The 19918-nt window shown below is 51.4% G+C and overlaps 9 protein-coding genes across 9 annotated transcripts; 5 read left to right on the top strand and 4 right to left on the bottom strand.

Moving 5' to 3' along the window:
- The first annotated feature begins 1188 nt into the window (after positions 1 to 1188).
- Positions 1189 to 5204, top strand: CC77DRAFT_563375 (plasma membrane calcium-transporting ATPase 2). Its single transcript, XM_018532207.1, has 3 exons — positions 1189 to 2875; positions 2924 to 4042; positions 4093 to 5204. The coding sequence occupies exons 1-3, from the start codon at positions 1400 to 1402 to the stop codon at positions 4903 to 4905; spliced, it is 3408 nt and encodes a 1135-aa protein (XP_018380028.1). The 5' UTR covers positions 1189 to 1399; the 3' UTR covers positions 4906 to 5204.
- CC77DRAFT_563495 (hypothetical protein) lies at positions 5204 to 7104 on the bottom strand. The gene is made up of 2 exons (XM_018532209.1): positions 6792 to 7104; positions 5204 to 6742 (listed from the first exon to the last, which is right to left on the bottom strand). The coding sequence occupies exons 1-2, from the start codon at positions 7013 to 7015 to the stop codon at positions 5503 to 5505; spliced, it is 1464 nt and encodes a 487-aa protein (XP_018380027.1). The 5' UTR covers positions 7016 to 7104; the 3' UTR covers positions 5204 to 5502.
- Positions 7105 to 7981: 877 nt separating this feature from the next.
- Positions 7982 to 9328, top strand: CC77DRAFT_919092 (acid protease; the record flags this gene model as incomplete). Its single annotated transcript, XM_018533699.1, has 2 exons — positions 7982 to 8004; positions 8059 to 9328. Coding segments are annotated over 2 exons (1293 nt in total), but the record flags the coding sequence as incomplete, so codon positions are not given.
- Positions 9329 to 10018: 690 nt separating this feature from the next.
- On the bottom strand, positions 10019 to 11178 carry CC77DRAFT_948542 (S-adenosyl-L-methionine-dependent methyltransferase; the record flags this gene model as incomplete). Its single annotated transcript, XM_018535206.1, has 2 exons — positions 10019 to 10958; positions 11006 to 11178. The coding sequence occupies 2 exons, from the start codon at positions 11176 to 11178 to the stop codon at positions 10019 to 10021; spliced, it is 1113 nt and encodes a 370-aa protein (XP_018380025.1).
- A 239-nt stretch (positions 11179 to 11417) lies between these two features.
- On the top strand, positions 11418 to 12997 carry CC77DRAFT_1025751 (O-methyltransferase). Its single transcript, XM_018526133.1, has one exon. The coding sequence runs from the start codon at positions 11471 to 11473 to the stop codon at positions 12569 to 12571; it is 1101 nt and encodes a 366-aa protein (XP_018380024.1). The 5' UTR covers positions 11418 to 11470; the 3' UTR covers positions 12572 to 12997.
- A 214-nt stretch (positions 12998 to 13211) lies between these two features.
- Positions 13212 to 14910, bottom strand: CC77DRAFT_1013950 (HET-domain-containing protein; the record flags this gene model as incomplete). Its single annotated transcript, XM_018523868.1, has 2 exons — positions 13212 to 13234; positions 13308 to 14910. 2 exons carry the CDS (start codon positions 14908 to 14910, stop codon positions 13212 to 13214), a joined length of 1626 nt encoding a protein of 541 aa, XP_018380023.1.
- A 96-nt stretch (positions 14911 to 15006) lies between these two features.
- CC77DRAFT_563015 (hypothetical protein) lies at positions 15007 to 15951 on the top strand. Its single transcript, XM_018532204.1, has one exon. It carries the CDS (start codon positions 15104 to 15106, stop codon positions 15656 to 15658), a length of 555 nt encoding a protein of 184 aa, XP_018380022.1. The 5' UTR covers positions 15007 to 15103; the 3' UTR covers positions 15659 to 15951.
- A 106-nt stretch (positions 15952 to 16057) lies between these two features.
- CC77DRAFT_1025749 (NGP1NT-domain-containing protein) lies at positions 16058 to 18420 on the bottom strand. Its single transcript, XM_018526132.1, has 4 exons — positions 18279 to 18420; positions 17614 to 18205; positions 17405 to 17563; positions 16058 to 17077 (listed from the first exon to the last, which is right to left on the bottom strand). Exons 1-4 carry the CDS (start codon positions 18374 to 18376, stop codon positions 16112 to 16114), a joined length of 1815 nt encoding a protein of 604 aa, XP_018380021.1. The 5' UTR covers positions 18377 to 18420; the 3' UTR covers positions 16058 to 16111.
- Positions 18421 to 18532: 112 nt separating this feature from the next.
- CC77DRAFT_1025748 (hypothetical protein) lies at positions 18533 to 19854 on the top strand. Its single transcript, XM_018526131.1, has one exon. It carries the CDS (start codon positions 18576 to 18578, stop codon positions 19467 to 19469), a length of 894 nt encoding a protein of 297 aa, XP_018380020.1. The 5' UTR covers positions 18533 to 18575; the 3' UTR covers positions 19470 to 19854.
- Positions 19855 to 19918: the final 64 nt, after the last annotated feature.

The following is a 19918-nucleotide window of genomic DNA, read 5'->3' as shown; positions in this document are numbered from 1 at the left end:
GGCGGGTCCGATTACGAACATGATGCGCCACAGTCACTGCGCCACAGATCTAGCCACAGATCCAGCCACAGGGCTGTACCAGGCTGCCCATTTGCCCTTCGATGACGTTTCACCGTGTTGTATACGCTCGACTCGTCCCTTATGGTAAAGTCGCTAAGATGCCGGTCTTAGTATCGCTCTTGTAATGCTGAAGATCTGGAGTAGAGAGCGGAGCATGCGACAAGTCGCAATCGCAATAAGACCGATCAGGCTGTCACCAAGACAAGGCAGATTCGGTCAAGCGCATACACAGGCGTCACTGGTAGGTTCCTATTGGAGCGATCCGAGACTTGCCTCAGGCTTTCTTGCACATCTGATCATTTCTTCCATCCAAGACGACAAAGAGACATGAACGGCTCGGTGTCTTGTCTCCTGGATGCAAACGGCAAAACATGATGCAGTACTATACAAGCTGTGCAGGCTGTGCATGTAAGAGATTTCGATGTTCTGACGATTTGAAGCTGGGCAGGGAACTTCACTACTGCTTCTCCTTTGTCGCCTTCAAAGAATGGCAAAAAAAATAGGCATGAATCGAGTGACACCTCAGCAGCAAGACGTCCTCAAACAAACATGTTATGTAGATACCGACAGAGCTGGAAATCATGTAGAACTAGGCCCAACGCGGTTTGAATCACGGCAAAGCCTCAGTGGCGCCCGAGTGGCGCAGTTTAAGCCCTGCTAGCCTCACTTCGATCTGCACCGTAGGCAGCGAAGCGATACTCAATCGTAACTTCCATCTAACGGTCATTCTCTGTCGCCATCTTGTTTCCCTTCCAACAGTTTCCAGCGGTTGTCCGTAGCGACGCGATGGCAGCGGAAGATGAGGGTCTCCGCGCTTCATTGCGCTCGGATGGGGTCTGCACTGCCCCCTTTCCAAGACCGCCGGACTCTTGACACCCGCTCATCTCGCTATCAACAACGTTAGTCGCCAAAAGCATCAAATCTCGCCTCGCTTGGCGACGAGTCTACAGCTGGACCATCAATGCGACGTACGCACAAGGCTATGCTCTCGTAGATTCTACCAAGGTTTCAACGTTCAGATGTCATCTGCGCTGAGAAGGCGAAAAAGCGCCGCGGTATTATCATTCCTTAGGAGCCTATTAGTCGCCAAGGGAGGCTCTGGCAAGAGACGTATCACACCGAGTGGACTAATATCGCGCACCAAGCGCCTGGCAGTCTTGGATGAGGTCCACACTTACACAGCCCGGCTCTTGAGTATAGGTATGGCGACTGGGGATGCGTCCTTCAGCTTATTAGAATCCAACCCTTACTCTACCGTCACGTAAACACAACCTCGTGCACTGCAACTTGTAGCTACATTTCTCCAATATTTTCATCGTAGCATCGTTATTTTATCATCATGGAGTCCGGCAAACTTGCCCCTCCGACACTCCAAATCAACACGAGACAGCGTGCGCTGAGTCAGGCTGACACTGTCACTTCGCAAACATCAGACCCATTCCGGACGCCAATATCGCCGAGTAATGCGTCCACAAGCGGTGTATCTACTGTAGTGGGAGACTACGACGCAGCGTTGCAACAGGAGTTGCGCGCTGAAGCGACAGCAGACAGCAACAACCCGTTCGCGTTCACCCCATCACAACTCAGCAAGCTTCTGAACCCCAAGTCACTTGCTGTTTACCAGGCTCTCGGCGGCATTCATGGCATCGCAGCCGGTCTACAGACAAACATTCACACTGGTCTCAGTGCCGACGAATCGACTGTTCCCCGGCATATTTCCTTCGACGAAGCGACGAATCCCCAGACACCGACCAAAGAGAAAGAGTCAAGTCGACCGCCAAGCAATGGAAAGCCATTCGAGGATCGAATCCGCATCCACGGACGAAACGTGCTGCCACCGAAGAAAGTCACTCCTCTATGGAGACTGATCTGGAATGCTTACAACGATACGGTATTGATCGTTCTTACCGTTGCAGCGGCGATATCCTTGGCACTTGGACTGTACGAGACTTTCGGTGCAGAGCACGAACCAGGCGCCCCAACACCTGTTGACTGGGTTGAGGGTTGCGCGATTGTCGTGGCCATCGTTATTGTCGTGCTCGTCACAGCTGTCAATGACTGGCAGAAGGAAGCAGCCTTTGCAAAGCTCAATGCAAAGAAGGAACAACGCGATATCAAAGTTACTCGATCTGGAAGGACGGAAATGATCAGCATCTATGATGTTCTGGCAGGAGATATCATTCACATGGAGCCTGGAGACATCATTCCCGTCGACGGTATCTTCGTAGACGGCTCCGACGTCAAGTGCGATGAGTCCTCTGCTACGGGAGAATCTGATGCCATGCGAAAGACTCCAGGTGCTGCCGTCATGAAGGCGCTAGAATCCGGACAGCCGGCAAAGAACCTCGACCCTTTTGTCATCTCTGGTGCAAAGGTACTTGAAGGCGTCGGTACCTTCATGGCAACTTCGGTTGGAGAGCACAGCAGTTTTGGCCAGATAATGATGTCTGTCCGCGTCGAGATTGAGGCTACACCACTGCAAGAGAAGCTAGGCAAGCTCGCTATGGCTATTGCCTATCTCGGAACCACAGCTGCAGGTATCTTGTTCTTCGTCCTTTTGTTTCGCTTTGTTGGTGGACTCTCCGGCGACAACCGCAGCGCGTCGGAAAAGGGCTCAGCCTTTATGGATATCCTCATCGTCGCTGTTACCATCATTGTGGTTGCAGTGCCGGAAGGTCTTCCATTAGCTGTAACATTGGCACTGGCTTTTGCTACAACCAAGATGTTGAAGGAGAACAACCTGGTCAGAATCCTACGGGCATGTGAGACCATGGGAAATGCCACAGCCATCTGCTCTGACAAGACTGGTACTTTGGTAAGTGCTACGCAACAGCTCGATATGAACGCAGGCTAACATCTCCAGACAACCAACCGAATGACTGTCGTCGCCGGCACGTTTGGTACTACCAGCTTCGTCCACGCTGACTCCGCCAATTCGGACAAGGACAAAACCATTTCAGCATGGGCATCCCAAGTTTCACCGGCTGCGAAGGAGCTTCTCATCCAATCTATCGCGATCAACTCGACTGCATTCGAAGGCCAAGAGGACGGCAAGCCAGTCTTCGTCGGTTCCAAGACCGAGACTGCGCTGCTTGAGCTCGCTAAAGACCACCTTGGACTCGTCTCTCTATCAGAGACTCGTGATAACGAACAGGTCATACACATGTTTCCTTTCGACTCAGCGAAGAAGTGTATGGGTGCTGTAGTCAAGCTTCCGAACGGCCAATACCGCCTTGTCGTCAAAGGAGCATCCGAGATCCTTCTCAGCTTTGCATCCGAATTCGCGCATTTCGAGACCCTTGAGGCGGAGCCGCTTTCTGAAGAACACCGCCAGGTATTGACCGATACAATCAACGCGTACGCAAACAGATCCCTCAGAACCATCGGTTCAGTCTACCGCGACTTCCCACAATGGCCACCGGCTGATGCCGCACTCACCGAGGGTGGCAGTGTCGACTTCGCCTCCCTACTGCGCGATCTTACATTCTTCGGCCTCGTCGGAATTCAGGACCCTGTGCGCCCCGGTGTGCCTGAGGCAGTTCGCAAGGCACAGAAGGCTGGTGTTACAGTGCGCATGGTTACTGGTGACAACATGCAAACTGCACGAGCGATTGCTACTGAATGTCTCATCTATACCGAAGGTGGCTTGGTGATGGAAGGACCCGACTTCCGCCGCCTTTCTACCGAACAGCTTGACGAGATGCTGCCCCGCCTGCAGGTATTGGCCCGTTCTTCGCCCGAAGACAAGCGTATCCTGGTCACTCGACTGAAGGCCCTTGGTGAGATTGTTGCTGTTACTGGTGACGGTACGAACGATGCTCCAGCACTCAAGGCTGCCAACGTTGGATTCTCCATGGTATCCGGCACTGAGGTCGCCAAGGAAGCATCTTCGATCATTCTCATGGACGACAACTTTTCATCGATCATCACTGCTTTGATGTGGGGACGAGCTGTCAATGATGCCGTGCAAAAGTTCCTCCAAGTAAGTTGCACTGAATATACCTTTCCAGCTTCCCCTGCTAACAAGACTAGTTCCAAATCACAGTCAACATCACCGCAGTTGTTCTCGCGTTTGTCACCGCGGTGTACGATGACGAAATGAAGCCCGCACTACGAGCTGTTCAGCTCCTCTGGGTCAACTTGATCATGGATACCTTTGCTGCGCTCGCGCTCGCTACCGACCCACCGACCGAGAAGATCCTTGATCGCCCACCACAGGGCAAGGGCCCTCTCATCACGACAACCATGTGGAAGCAGATCACCGGTCAGAACATTTACAAGATCACAGTCATCTTTGTGCTATATTTCGCTGGTGGCGACATCCTCGGCTACGATCTATCAGACCCCAATAAGCAACTCGAGCTCGACACTGTCATCTTCAACAGCTTCGTTTGGATGCAGATCTTCAACATCTTCAACAACAGGCGTCTCGATAACAAGCTTAACGTGCTTGAGGGCATACTCCGCAACTGGTTCTTCATTGGCATCGTCGTCATGATCATTGGACTCCAGGTTCTCATTGTGTTCGTCGGTGGTCGCGCATTCCAGATCAAACCTGGAGGTATTGATGGCACTCAATGGGCTATCAGCATCATCACCGGTTTCGTTTGTATCCCCTGGGCAGTTCTGATCAGGTATTTCCCTGATGAGTGGTTCGCTGTCATCGCGCGTATCGTCGGCAAGCCTGTCGTCGTGGTCTACAGGTGGTGCTGCAAAGGCTGCCGCAAGATTAAGGGCATGTTCACCAGGAACAAGAAGACTGAAGATATTGATGCTGAAGCTGGTCCTGCGCCAGCGATTGTCGTAGTTGGTGACGACTCGAGCGTAGCGGAGAACAGGAAATGAGTGTGACAATTACGAGGTGGCATAGATTGAGAACTTGTACGATACTAGATTAGATGAGACATGATACCCCCGAATTTCAATAATATCTCTTTACAGCTTTTGTCACACGCTTTCGCAACTGTGTATGAATGTTGCATATGCTATGATCTTGTATACTCAAAGCCTTTGAACCATGTACAAAACCGAGCAGGCAGTCTGAATGATAGTGTGCACATGATCGATGAAGCCAGGAGGCTTTGATGCAGTGAACGATACTAGGCTGAATACCTCAGCAGACACAATTCGGGAGTCCCTCCTGTAGCCTAGTCGTAGCTCCAGTTTCTGCTCTTCGTCTCAAAACCATGGTTTCATAAGGAACGTCGAGATGCATTGACCCAACCACCCGTATGATGTGGTTCCGCCCACATGTGGGAACTTCCCCTCGTCTGCTTAACACTAGAGCGTACATGATCCTCGTTCCAGGCCATGAAGATCACCGTAACTATCTTGAATACTGCGTTAAAGATGGCTGAAACCCTCATTATGTATCCTGGTAACGATGTAGGAGTGCTGCAGCCGAGGAAGCATAGCACTCAAGTATAGGTAAAGTGCTTGTGACTAGATCGACGAGCACGCAATGCCAAATAACATGCTCACGATAGCTAATATCCATAACATATTGTGAGATCCTCTCGTAGCCGCGACAGCACCTCCAGTGAACTGCGTCAAGTCACCAGTGGAAGTACTTGTCGGTTGTCCAGTTCCAAGAGTACCACCGTTATCGAAGCCTCCAGAGGTGCTGCCCACGGTGCTAGTCGAAGTGATGGATATTGAGCCTTCAACTACGACGACAGGCGTCTCTGCTGTTGTGAGCGAGATCTCAACGCCACTAATCGTCGTCATAGCACCGGGCATCAGTGTCTGACCATTTGGGAGCAGCAGGCCTCCTCCAGCGGTAGCGGGAATAAAAGAGTATCCAGAAGGAAGGGCCCCAGCGGTGATAGTCATACCTCCAACCACAACATCGCTCGGTGATGAAGGAAGCGAAATAGTCGTACTACCGGCGATGATGGCAGAACTGTCGCGTGAGATTGTCATGCTACCGATGACAGTTACCTCGCCCGGCTCAAGTTCTGAAGCGAGCTCGCCTACTTCCAAAGTCGTCTCGCCCACGACCACCATGGATGCAAGAGGCATTTGCGTCACTCCAAGCAGTGGTATAGTCTTGGTTCCTCCAACGACCACATTAGAGGCCGAAGCATCCAGCGAAATGGGAATACCATTGACGGTAGTGACCTCGCCTGGGTCAAGTCCGGTAACAATATGGCCAATGTCGATGGTCGTGCCACCAATTACCACTGGCGCAGGTTGAGGCGCCGGAGTTGATGGAGGGATACCAATTGTCTGAGTACCATCTATGACAACGAAGGTAGCGGAAGTGCCAAATGAGATTGGAACGTCGTTGATGGTTGTCTGTTGTCCCGGTGTAATCGCGCTTACCACGCCGCTTACGAAGATGGCTGAGCGCGATGGATCGATCACAATAGGACCAATGCCTGGCAAAGTCGTGGTTCGGACCTCCTCTGGGATTGTGTTTATCATAGTAGCCGGAGAACCGACGGGCGAGGTACGCAGTTCATTTTGAGGTGGCTCAGAACCCTTTGTCGATGTCTGCACTACGTCGACGAATGTAGATCGTGGCGTAGCCGAAGGGTTTGTATGAGGTGATGTGGAGATGACCGATTCTCCAATGGGATTATTCGTGACTATTAGCTCCGCTGTCGGTTGAGTGGACGGACTTTCTGAAGGTGGGGTGTTGGTGATGATAGATTCAAGGTCCACAGTTGGGATAGATGTCCTTTGCGATGATTAGTCACAAGCATTTATGAAAGTTATGTGCTGCTTACGTAGATCCATCAAAAGTGGCCGGATCCAAGGAACCATAATCAAATAGTGTCTTTGTTGTGATGAGCGTGATAGTAGGTGGAGCTGCCGACCCTGGTATCTCAAAGGAAATGGTGACTGACACCGTCTCAGTCACGGTATTGCAAGTCGTCAGTGGAACTGATCGGGTAGGCGCTAGAGCGGTAGTGCTGTTCAGGTAGTGATGTGTTCTATGCAATATGAGCATGTGGTCAGCCTAGCCAAAAGTGACATACGTGGAGGGGGCTACAATAGCCACAGTTGCCCTCTTCTCGAAAGACTCGCTTGTCATGGCACTCGCTCCGTTGGTCCCATACCGGGTTATCGTCGTGCCGTTACTAAGTGGCGTGATATAGAGAGTGAGTGTGGAAGTCGCCGTCACCGTCTGAATGGCTTCAGACCTTGTCACTGGCTCAGTTATTCCGACGGTTTTGGTTTCGGTAACGGTACTAGAGACAACGCATTCTGAAGTCGATATAGAAATGCGAGTAACACTTGCTGCAACACAAGACTCTGCGTTGGATGAGTTCCTATATCAAAGTTCAGCTTTTGGGCTGGTAAGGTACCTGGTAAGGGCAGTGCAACAAGTGTAGCGAATATAATCCAATATCTCATGCGCATATTGAGCAAAAACCACACCATCTTGATGATATACAGTCGTCTTGGCCGAAAGTCTGGTACTGACACGATCCAAGTCGAAGCGAGAAAAGATAGAAGCAGTGATCAGGCTGAACAAAAAGCTCACCATGCCATACTCTGAGAGATAGACATATCATCTCACGTTTCTTGAACACATAGAGTAGTTTTCAGCCTTGCATGTGGCCCCCAACCACAGCCTCGGCACTCAGGACGTAATTGGCTGTAGAACAATCCAACGTCTTCATCGGGCAACAATCAATAAACTTTGATCATCCTGGCAGTGAAGGTGGGATGTTGCCCTACATAACCCACCAACCGTGGTGCTGTGCTTTTCGGCTATGGACTGGTCGCGACCAGCCACATAGACTTGGCGGCACGCGACACAGACACATTTACCCAAAGAGAACATTGATGTTCTTACCCGTTCCATTGTTTGACCACAGAACAACACTGCCCATCGAAATACAGGTTCAGGTACACTTGTTTTAGAACCATGCCAGAAGCATTGTCTCTTGCTACAGCTGGACGGTGGCTAGGCAACGATGGAAGCTGGTCGACGTATGCTGCTCTTGGATTGCCAGAACACGGCCAGGCATGCGCTGACAAGATTAGTTTCCAAGTTCGTGTTGGAACGCCCCCACAGACGTTCGAGGTGTTACCTGCGACCCAAGCGCAAAACGTTTGGCTTCCAATTTCCGATGAGTGCACAAGATTGCAGGGCGGATCCGATTCATGTGGTGACTCTCGCGGTGCGACTCCATTCCAACAGAGTCCGAGTCCTGGATTTGAAACAAACATGTCATCGAGCTGGAACGCCATTGGTTTGTACGAGCTTGGACTAGGTAGAAACCATGGAATTACTGGTAATGGCTTTCACGGCTTCGACCGGGTTGGATTGGACAACTTTACCATTCATCACCTGGCTGTTATCGCATATGCCTCACCTGGTTTCTGGATCGGTCAAATGGGTTTGTCGCCGCTACCACTAAACTTTTCCGAGACAATCAGTTCACCATCGTTGATCTCGGCTCTCAAAGAGGAAGGCCACATACCAAGTCTCACGTACGGATATCAGGCTGGAGCGGTGTACCGTGAGACAAAGGTACCGGCGAGTCTGGTTCTCGGAGGCTACGACGTTTCGCGATCTTCAGAGCCTCTCACGATTGACATCAACACTGACACATCCAGAGCTCTCACAGTTGGGCTTCAGGATATTGTCGTAACCAACACCTTGGAAGGAACCCTCTCAATGATCGAAAATGAGCGGATACTGGCTCCCATCGATTCTTCAATCCCAGAGATCTGGCTCCCCAAGTCGGTCTGCGATCGTTTTGAGTCCGCTTTCGGCTTAGAATACCACGATCGGACTGGGAGGTACGTCCTCACAGATTCTGCTAGAGATCGCCTTCGTGAACTCGATCCCACTTTGACATTCACCATTGGTACCAACGCAGTCACGGGCGGCAACACTACAATTGTCCAAATTCCATATGCTGCTTTCGATTTGCAGGCAGGATACCCCATTTTCGCAAATGCAACGAACTATTTCCCCATCCGCAGAGCAGATAACGAGAGCCAGTACGCGATCGGCAGAGCATTCTTGCAAGAGGCGTACATCGGCGTCGATTTCGAATCTGGTATCTTCAACGTCAGCGCCGCCAAGTGGGACAACCTGGAGCCAAACATCATAACGATCTCGAAAAAAGATCGCGATGTAGAAGCCGCCCGAGAAGGCTTGTCAGGTGGTGCGATCGCCGGTATTGTCATTGGCTGCGTAACAGCAATGCTGCTGTGTATCTTATGCACATGGTTTTTCGTGCTGAAACCTAGGAGAAGGCGGAGGCAGAACATGACGCTGGATGAAGTAGATGAGAAGGTAGCACGCGACGCGCTACATACAGATCCAGGGTCGACTGGTGCCGCTGTCCATGAGTTGCCAGCAAAGCACGGTCATAACGAGCTCGACGAGGTGAAGATAATATCTGAGCTAGGAAGTCAAGAGCTCGTACACGAGCTGCCTTCAGAATGCGTTCGATGAGGCTGAAGAACGAACGATGGGGGCCAGATGAGGACGCGATAATGACTAATGGCGCTAATGATTAGCTTGTCGCGCTCCCGTCTTGGTGTGTCGGCTCCTCATCGCACTCTATCTTACCAGTAATCTATAAGCAGACGCACTTTTGTTTTAAGTTGTTCCCTCGGCACGAAAGCGATGCGTATCGTTTTCTCGCCTTGTTGCACGCGCTGACAGCACTTGCTCTTCATGTTCGCCATAGCTAGCCGCCCTTGTACTACATGTCTTACTTTACGTTCGAAGTTTTTGGCACGCGCCGTTCACATCCTGTCAGACATCTATGATACATTGACGTTTGCACAATATGTTCTTGGAATCATCAGCCCAGCTGCTGGACATGTCATGCCAAGACGAGCAATGGGCAAAGAGGATGCCTCTTCTTCTACGAATGGAGATCTTCCCGAATCTCTGCATGGGCTTAGGCTTGTAACATCAATGCATTTTGTCTGCGTCCCATATGACACTGAACTTTCAATTTTCTTTTCCAATTTATCTCTACTACATCGGTTTCTGCCCATACGTAATATGAAACTGCACATAAGTATGTATACTCGGATCCCTAACCTCCCTCTTCGCGAGCGCAAGAATAATCTGCAAGTCATCAGCATTCCCTCCTAGTACCTGCGTATAACCCCTCAGCATATACGCTTCAAAGCCTCCTTCTAATATCATAATCTGCTCTAGCTTCCCAATCGTGCGCAACCTTTTCGACCGCGGCCACGGGCCCATGGGTAACTTATACACCTCGTCTTGCACATTGGTGAAGCCTGCGTCTTTCATCTGCGCGGCCCAGGAACGTGGTGCATCGAGTGGTGCGCCCATTTTCTCTGCGATTTCGAAATAAAGACGTCCTGATTCTACGTAGCCGCTATTGGGCGGTATGGTGTTGTCGTCGGATAGGGCGCCAGGGATTGTGCTAGCTAGTTGAATCCAGCCACCTGGTTTGAGGTGCGCGTATGCTTGACTTATCAGGCGGGGCCAGTCGCGCACAGCAGTCATGAGATCGCGGCCATGGACGAAATCAAAGTGGTTCGGTCGATACGGCCAGTCTTCTTCCACATCATCGATCTCGAAAACGCAGTTTGGTGGGACGAAAGGTGGTTGTGTAGCCGCAATATCCACGCCGATGACTTCCGTGTTGGGATACTTGTCCGCCATGTCCATGGCCCATATCCCGGTACCGGTTCCTAGATCCAGGACCCGGCTGTTTGCATCGGCAAGGGTGTCTTCCGAGATGGGTGCAACATATAATCGATCTTTGAGTAGGAGAGTGTATTTGTGGTGTTGAAGGTCGTTGCGATCCAATTCTTTTTCGTCTATTGGCATGCCATACTCGTGTTTGCCGTATGATGGATACAAGCGACCTTCTATCTCTACGCCGCGTCTGACTTCCGATAAGATGGATGAGAGAAAAGAAGATGCGTCCGAATCGGCGTAGCTGCACAACGTCAACAGGATGTTTGTTCATTATTCAGCCCAGCTCACCCTTCATCGGTTGAATATTCGCTAGTGTCATCTTGAGCTTCAAGTGCATGGTGCGCGTTGTTCTCCTGGTCAAATTCTGAAGAAGAGCCGGCGTCAATTCCAGAGTCGAATGCAGAATTGTGCGCCGCGTTGGGTGGAGGGCTTCGTGCTTTGGGGTCTTCCTGATGCGACATTTCCAACCGATCTAATTGCGAAAAGGCAATTCCTTTGTCACGCAACGGGGCCAATGATGACTAGCTGGTGGAGTGGCTGATAGCAAGGGGGTTTACGATGTGGGCGCAACGTGGTAATGTCAAGGATTTAGGGTTCTGGACCTCGGCCGTGACCAATCGCCACCGGTTTCGGCTGCCGCTGCCGTTCGGCAAAGACTGGGCCGACGAGGGGCAGTCGACTTGTGCCTTGATCAGGATCGAGGACTGGCGTTCTCCATCTCCCAATCATCGCAATCGTTTTCTAAACTCTATCATGGCGGCCGATTCCACTCCGAGCAAGGCTGCTCTTTCTCTCCTCGACAACATTGCGCAACTCAGCGATGGCTTCAAGAATGGGAGTCCTGGCGCGAGAGAAGGGTTGTTGGACGCGTGTAGGGGGCTCATCGCGGAAGTCAGCAATCCATCTGAGAACATGCTGCAATTGTTATGGGCGCAACCCGCACATCTGAGCACACTTTGGATGGGCACGGAAGTGAAGTTGTTTCAGGCCATGAAAGACGTCCCGGAATCTGGTGCTACTGTTGAAGACATCGCGAAGAAGTGCGAAAAGAACGTTGACCCAATTATCGTTGGGCGCATGCTTCGACATCTCGCTGCTATGGGCACAGTGCGCGAGACTGGTCCCGGTACCTTTGCAAACACTCCTACTTCTTCCGCATTCGCCGAACAATCGTATCAAGACTCAATACAATATATCGCAGAGAACTTTGCGCCGGCGCATCAATCCATGAAGTCATACTTTGATCAGCGTGACTGGAAATGCCCCGACTCTAGTCTCGATGCGCCATTCCAGCATGCCTACAACTGCAAGGGAACCCATTACTTTGAATTCTTCCAGAAAAACCCAGAAGTAGGACGGCGCTTCGCTAGTATGATGGACTCTTGGAGCAAGGGACGGCCGCGGTGGTTCTCCAAGGATTACTACCCTGTCGAGGATCGGCTGATCAGCGATGCCGAGAAGGATGTGCCGTTCCTCGTTGACGTCGGCGGCGGTTCTGGGCACGATATTGAAGGCCTGAGGGAGGCGTTCGGAGGTCAGATACCAGGTACGCTGGTGCTGCAAGATAGGCCGGAGATTGTTGAGCTTGCAAAACTTGGTCCTGGCGCGGAGGCGATGGCACACGACTTCATGACTGAGCAACCTGTGAAAGGTGCGCGGGCGTATTATCTACATTCGATCATCCAGGACTGGAATGATGAGGTAAACACCGAAATTCTCAAGGCAATAGTGCCAGCCATGAAGAAGGGGTATTCCAAGGTCCTTGTGAACGATTTTGTAGTCCCGAACCAAGGCGCGCATTGGGCGCAGAGTGAGTCTTCCAAGTCAACGATACGATATACGACTGACATGTGATAGCTTGTCTCGACTGGGAGCTCATGGCCAGTCTTGGAGCTCGACACAGAACGGAAGAGGAGCACCGACAGATGTACGAAGGTGCAGGCTTGAAGATGACGGGTGTTTGGCGCCATCCGCATAGTCTTGACTCTATTATCGAGCTTGAGCTGGCATGAGTAGTCGGTCCTGAGATGGTAGCGCAGGTGCGACTGTGCTTGGAGTTTCGGTCGCTGTCACACCGTTCAAACGATTTCGATTTCTTGCTCTTTTCCCTCACCTGGAAACATGTGCGAATTGTACACTAGGTCGCTTGCATTTGTCACGTTCTGATGATGTTTCGACGCTCTCGAGGATTCAAGGTAAACACCAGTCCTTCGAAAGCGATTCCTCGTATTGATGATGGGACTCAATACCAAACAATGATTCCATATTGTTTGTGCGCCAGAATCCTCTCCCTTTTGAATATCCAGAAACTCTCGATGCTCCCGTCTTAGAAGGAAACAGTACAACTCCATGCCTTCAAGATCTGTATCTGGATAATATTCCCCATTCATCTGGGTGGACGCTGAAGTGCAGTCTTTCGGATCAAGTCGGTTGATGAGTTCGTCGCGGAATTTGGACTTCACGGTACGATGAATGCATGCTGTCAGTCGACCTCTCAGTCGAATGGGTGCTTCGTTTCTGGCTCCAGGAGTCCACAGAGGTGTTGCAAACACTGTGGAACTGGGTAGAGAGATGACTGTCGCTGAATCACCATCAACCAGTCGATGTTCCTCGCCTATCTCCCCATCATGCAAAGTATTGGCGCCACTAATGATACAGTCGGCTAAGCTGATCCACGACCAAGTGGGCGCGATGTCAAGTCGCACGCCCGTCGCATCCTTATCGAGGCAACGGAACCATAGAAGTTCGTCAATGATCATCTCCAACCACAGTCCGAAAGACGATCTCATGTCGAACTTGGTCTCAATTATGGAAGCAATACCGGCTAGTGCCACTAGCTTGTCTGAGCGGTGGGTCAAGCGTGTCTCTGAATACTGTTGTATGATTTCTCCCCACGTCTCCCGCAGTTTGTAGTTTGTTGCGGGATCCGATAAATCGTCTAATGATGCGAGCTTTGTATATAGCTTCTTTCGAGACGGATTCGGCCCATCTGCGAAATGTTGGACTGTCATATCGGGCAAATGCTCACATACCAGTGATTCACGACATTCCCAATGGACACCTTTTGTGCCAAAGTAAAGTGATCTTGGCGAAAGGAACTGCTCCTGGAAGCACCAACCTCTGGAGTCCAGAGCGAAGACACCAGGCACATTGTCGTCTCTGTCACAGTAGGGGATGCCTTCGAAATAGCTTGAATATTCTCCACTCTCATTATCAAAGATTTGACAGTCAATCCACGATAGTGGATTACGGCGTAGCAAAAACGGTTGCGTTGTGTCTGTACACGCTGCCGCCGTTATCGTAAACAACGCATTCGCATAAACATCTTCCATGCGCGCTGCTTCTTGTTGAAAATCTCCGTCAGGTCCTTGTATGATGCAAAGAGCGTCAATCCATAGATAGCGCACTGACATGTTCCGGCAGACAACGGTCGCATCCTGCGCAACTTTGGAGAGAGACTCGAACGGAATTTGGGTCTGAAACTCCGAGTATCTCTCCAGCAAGAGCATCAATTGAGGCACAGTTCCCCAGCAATAGCTTAGCGCCACATATGACGCTTGACCGATGGTACTCCCTGCAACCAGTCTGACGTCTTTAGTTTTTTCCATCCCAAGGTCCAATAACCTTGTTGGTGCACGTCGCTTTAAACTTCCGCGGCATCCCGGATGCTCCGTAGAACAGATATGCAACCATTTTTTGATGCTTGCATAGCTGAGGTGTGATCCTGTGAAGGTCGATAGCTCCTCTGGTGCCACATCCGTCTTCCCTATACCTCTCTTGAAGTGGTTCAATATCGTACGTGACACCACATCCAATGAGCGCCCATCTTTGTCGTGTCCTACGAAAAGATCGAACTCTTGCCAACCGTCCCGTGATCCCATCGATGAGTTTTTCATGATCATGTAAAGTGGGGTGGCAGCCTTGTCAGAATACTTGTCCAAGTTTTCCACGGCTTCCTCGACTGTGTTCACTCGTTGTGATTTGACAAGCCAGCCAGCTAGGATTGCGCAAAGATGACAACGATCTCGCAGTATGTTGTTAATGAACGTTTGTACGTTTGGATAGTAATAGAGCAGGCGGTCGTGCCCGGACTCCAGTTTGGTCGAAAGGCTCGGTCGCAATTCTTCGACGACATAATCGCACCGTCGGCATAGTCTGTGAGGTACAACATTCGTTTCAGATCCAGTTGACATTGTTGGTGTTGTAGTCAGGATGATCAGGCTCTAGGAGATAGAGCTGACTGAAGTGGGGTAGAGTTTCCCAATTTGGAAACAAGGGACAACACATTAAGGAGCTGCCTCGACGATGAGCAAAACCACTGTCCTTGGATATTCAAAAATGACGCTGCAACAGAACATGTCGTTCACATGAAGACAAGTCGCCGTGATGAAGTCTGCCTTCTCAACATGGCTAGCAGACGTAATCTTGTCGTGCGCGAATGAGAAACCATTGCAGAAAAGCTTCGGGAGGTTGTACTCGACGATAAATATCAGACCAGATGTAAAAAATGCAAGGTCGAACACGTCAAATGAAAGTGAACGAATGTCGAGCAACTCTCAAACATCACTCCACACTCGTTGTGCTTGCCGACGAGACACTCGTACCCCCCTTAAAATGCAACAACCTCACACACGCAACCGTCTCCAACGTCCTTCCATCAGTATAATACTTAAGCGCCAAACAATGAGCCATCTCACAACCGCTCGGCACCCACCCCAAATTCTCCATAGCCGTAAGAAGCGGGCGATCAGCCTCCTTCCCACGATATTCCCGCAGCTTATCCAACGCTTCCTCAACTCCTGTCTCGAGTCCGCACCGTTCCACCAGGGACGCTACAAACATGGCGCAGAGCTGACATTGCGGTTGCTGGAGCACGCTGTTGATGAACATTTGCATGCTTGGGTAGTGCTCAATGAGGCGGTCGTGTTTGAGCGTCGTTGAGAAAAAAGGTCGCAGTTCCGTCAGGACCCGATCGCACCAGAAGCATAGTTGGTGAGGTATAAGAAATGCAGCCTCGGTGTCATCCGGCATCGTGGGTATACTTCAGGGCTGGGTTTACATGATGGGGTCTAGGAATAGCACAGGTGATCAGGCCTGGAAATGGCATAGGTGATGAAGTTTGAAGATGCATAGGTGGTCGGGTTCGAAGAGGCAGAGATAATCAGGCCCGAAGAGAAAGAAGTGACCAGGGTTGAAGAACGCTGCGCTGACACAAGTGGGGTATCCTCCGCATCTGGGCATGCGTCTCGAAGGTGTGGAGGGAGCGACCCTCCGAGCCGACTCCGCTGCAGCACAAGAGAACAGAACACCAAACTTCGAAACCAATACAGCCGTTGTGAGACATCGTAATATCGGGGTATCATTTAAATCATAAACTAACTAATCCTTTTGACCTTACGTGGTCTTTTGCCGCTTCTTCGCCTTAGCCAGCGCTTGCGTTATCGCGGCAAGCTCTTCTTCGACCTGTGCATCGTCTTCACTTTCCTCATCATCCTCAGCTTCACCACCTTCATCGTCGTCGGACTCCTCTTCATCGTCATCATCCATCTCCACGCCATCTTCATCGCTGAAGCCGCTAAAGTCATCGTCATCGTCGTCGCTTTCGTCTTGCGTCGCACCGGTGGCGTCTGTCTTCGCAGCCACGCTTCCAGCAGCCTCGCTCTCACCACCGCGCTTCCTCTTCTTGCTCATCTCGCCCATCAGGCCTTCGCGCTTGGGGTTGATGGGTCCGCTCACATCGTCACCCTCCTTGTACGGTGGTGGAGTGAACCATGGAAGCTTTCCTCTTATCCAGTCGTTCAGAACCATCTTGGCAGCACCGTCAATGTCGGCTTCACCGCCCTTGAGCAGACGACCACTCTTCCTGCACAGTAGCTCCAAAAACGCGACCGCATCGTCATTGTAGTCGGATGCCTTGATGTCGTACGTTCGCTGGAGATGACGCGGTTGTACCCGCTTCAAAACTTCTTCAATGTATTGTGCTGGGTACTCGACGTTCTCAACACGAACACTACCGCGGAGCAGGAGGTCCTGATCGGTATCGTTCTGGTTCGGTGGGACGATACCAGGACAGTCGATCATGTAAATGCGCTTCATCAAAGTGATGTATTGCCAGACCTTGGTCTCACCAGCGATGGGCGCAACAACGCACACCTTCTTTTTCCGCAGAGTGTTGATGATGGACGATTTACCAGTGTTGGGATAACCGACCATGCCCACGGAGACTTGTTTACGATCGCTGTGGAGAGAGCTGAACTGTCGGAGAAGGGCGATCAAGGAACCTTTACCGAAGCTGTTGTTAATGGAGGCGTGGAAAGCAAGTGTGGGGAACTCCTTGCTGAGGTGGCGTACCCAGGCGGCCTGTCAAGTGTCAGTGCTTGGCCATCAACTTGACATGATAATGTGCATCGATGATGGAATGTGCGAAATATTACTAAGAGTACCGCCATGAAGGGGCCTGCGAGTGCAGAGACGGTCCTCAACTCAAACAAATCACGCGTGACTCTATTGATCGGCAACCAAGACGGTTGCGATCGACCCGCAATCAAGACGATTTTGGGACAGCGAGCCACTTTTGATCTTCCCAACTTGTAACAGAACCGTATTCATGGAATAGGAGTAGGTCCTTGACTTAAGGAGGGTGTGTGGATGGTGAAGGAGTGGAGTGTGTAGGGGAAGTGAACTTACAGCAACCTTGGAAGGAACAAGATCGACCTTGTTGAGGACGAAGACCAGATGTTTGTGAGGTGCCTCAGTACGAATGTACTTTTCGACGGAGCGGCAACGGGTTCCATCAGGATCACGGGCGTCTAGAACGTGTAGAATAACATCAGACGAATCGATGACCTGAAGAATTGATTAGACGTGGCTCTGTGGAAACATGGCTTAGGTCTTACCTTGTACAGCTCGTTCCAGATACGCTTCGAAGTACCCTTCATGAAGATGAACTCGCGCGCGGATGTAAGCTCGCCGTTGGGGTTGTCGTTGAAAGACTCGTTGGTCTCTGCCTCTCCAGACGTGCCCGACAACAGCTTGGCCTGCTCGAGGCGCTCCACGTATGTTTCGTGCATGCTTCCTGTGCGACCAGCAAGATCCTCAATAGAGCTGAAATCAAGCTTCGGTCGTTTCCGCTGAGCTTTGGGGCCAAAGGTCTCTGAGAAAGGCTGGCTGCCGACGGCAATCTTGGCAGCATGCTGCTTCAGGCCGGGGATCTGGCCTGGTGTCTCGATCAAACTCATGGGGAGCTTGTTACGCTTCATCAGAAAGGTGGTGGGGTCGGAGGCTTGCGCCTGTACGGCCGAGCGGAAGCTGTCCAGGGCATCTTGCGATATTACTCGCGTGTTGTTGAACCACTTCCTGTTGGGCTCGACACGGGCAACAGGCGCATCGCGGTTTTGGTAGACAGCAGCCTTGGTGATGTCTCCCTTGGCGTTGCGCTGAGCCTTGCCGTCTGTGAGGCGCTTAAGGACCTTGACCTTCTTCGCATCGCTGGGAAACTGTTAGTGAACGTGTGGTAAGAAGAAGTTTGCTGGCGCAAAGAAAGGAAGGCGCAAGAACATACCGGTAGAAGTTGGTGCCCTTGACCTTGACATTGCCCATGCCATCGCCCGTCTTGCCCTCGCGCTCCTTGCGGACCTTTTCTTTCTTCTGGACACCCATTGCGACTGCTTCCTGGAATTTGTCGAGTTGGGGGAAGAGTGAAGGGTATAAGTTGGCCGAATCCCAGCTCGAACTTTTTCCTGAGCTCGGGCCAGACAAAATGAGTGGGGCACAAGGGCCTTGGCACCGACAATTTCGAAGGCGCGACGACACCACCGCAGCACCTCCGCATTCCAGTGCAAGAGGCAACACCGCTGCAATGCCGCCAAGGATACCTGTCGCCAATGGCTGGAGTAGCAGTCTATGTGTGCGGTCCTTCTCCTCCACACCCACATCCCTCGCCCTCGGTCCGCAATCCCCAAACTACATCGAGGTTCCGAAGCCGCTGCAGCCCACCTACCCGGCCAAGCCCACGGTAAAGGGCCATCTGCCTATTCCCCGAGACATCTTCAAGACGAGGAACAAGCACCCAAAGGAGTCGGACATCTTCATCGGCAGGAGCACAAAGGAACCCAAAGAGGTCAAGGTTCCAGGACCATACAGCCGGGATGCCGACTACCGGTTATACAAGCAGCGACTGGCGGAAAAGAGGAGAGAGAACTTGAAGGAGGGTGTCAAGGAGCTGCACGAGCGCAAGGTCACATCAGAAGCACAGTACCTGGCCAAGATCCAGGCCATTGGCGCGAAGAGGCGGGAGCTGGCCACGGCCCCGCGTCGCGAAGTCGACATCTTGACTGAGACATCCGTAGCCAAGGGCATTCGCGACTTCCTCACCGACAGCCTTCCTCCCCGGCCAGACATCACCCAAGCCCGCAAAAAAGCCTATGATCGCCGAGTAGCCAAGATACAAGAAGTCCGCGCATCTCGCCTCCACGATCTATACACCAACGCGCGCGAGTTCATCGTAGACGAGCAGCAACTGGACGAGGCCATAGAGGCGGCTTTTGGTACCGAAGATGCGCCTGTAGGCTGGGACCACAAGGGCATCATGGGCCCCCGCGCGGAGGGCAAAGAGGGTCTCAGCCCGTGGCATGGACCCCTACCCGAGGGTGTGGGCGACATGCTCAACAAGCTCAGGGGAGGCGAAGGTGTTGGCCTTGCCAAGGAGCGCGTCAAGAAGGTGGCCGAAGAGCTCACTGGCGGCAAGATGTAGGGCCCGCACAGGAGCCGTGTATCAAATACTTATGTGTATACCAATGCTTGGAAGTTTTGAACGACATAATGAAATTGCATGTGCGGTTTATTTACGTTTGAAGTGAATGGCTTCCTCACTAACAGCCTACAGTGAGAGTGTTCGTCAAAGTCAGTCAAGAAATCTAAGCAGAGTTTTGTTTGTGGATGCAATCTACATGGTCGTTTCGCAATTTACGAAAAACGCCTCATATTATCTTTGGTACTACATGTCGCCCTTTGACGGTCTACTGATCGCTACTCTTATTCACTATCTATCCTTGAGCATGACTTGCTCAACTGGAAGCGGTCATTTCGAGTCCTCACCTGGAGTACGATCTAGCAACTCATTCAAGCGTTTGCACAACTCTCACTTGTATCAAGAACTAATCAACACTAGCCTCACGGCTGTAATTGATCACGCTTCTACTC

The sequence above is a fragment of the Alternaria alternata genome (genome assembly GCF_001642055.1).
Source record: "Alternaria alternata strain SRC1lrK2f unplaced genomic scaffold CC77scaffold_31, whole genome shotgun sequence".
Lineage (NCBI taxonomy): Eukaryota > Fungi > Ascomycota > Dothideomycetes > Pleosporales > Pleosporaceae > Alternaria > Alternaria alternata.
This window is presented reverse-complemented; position numbering and strand designations above follow the sequence as displayed.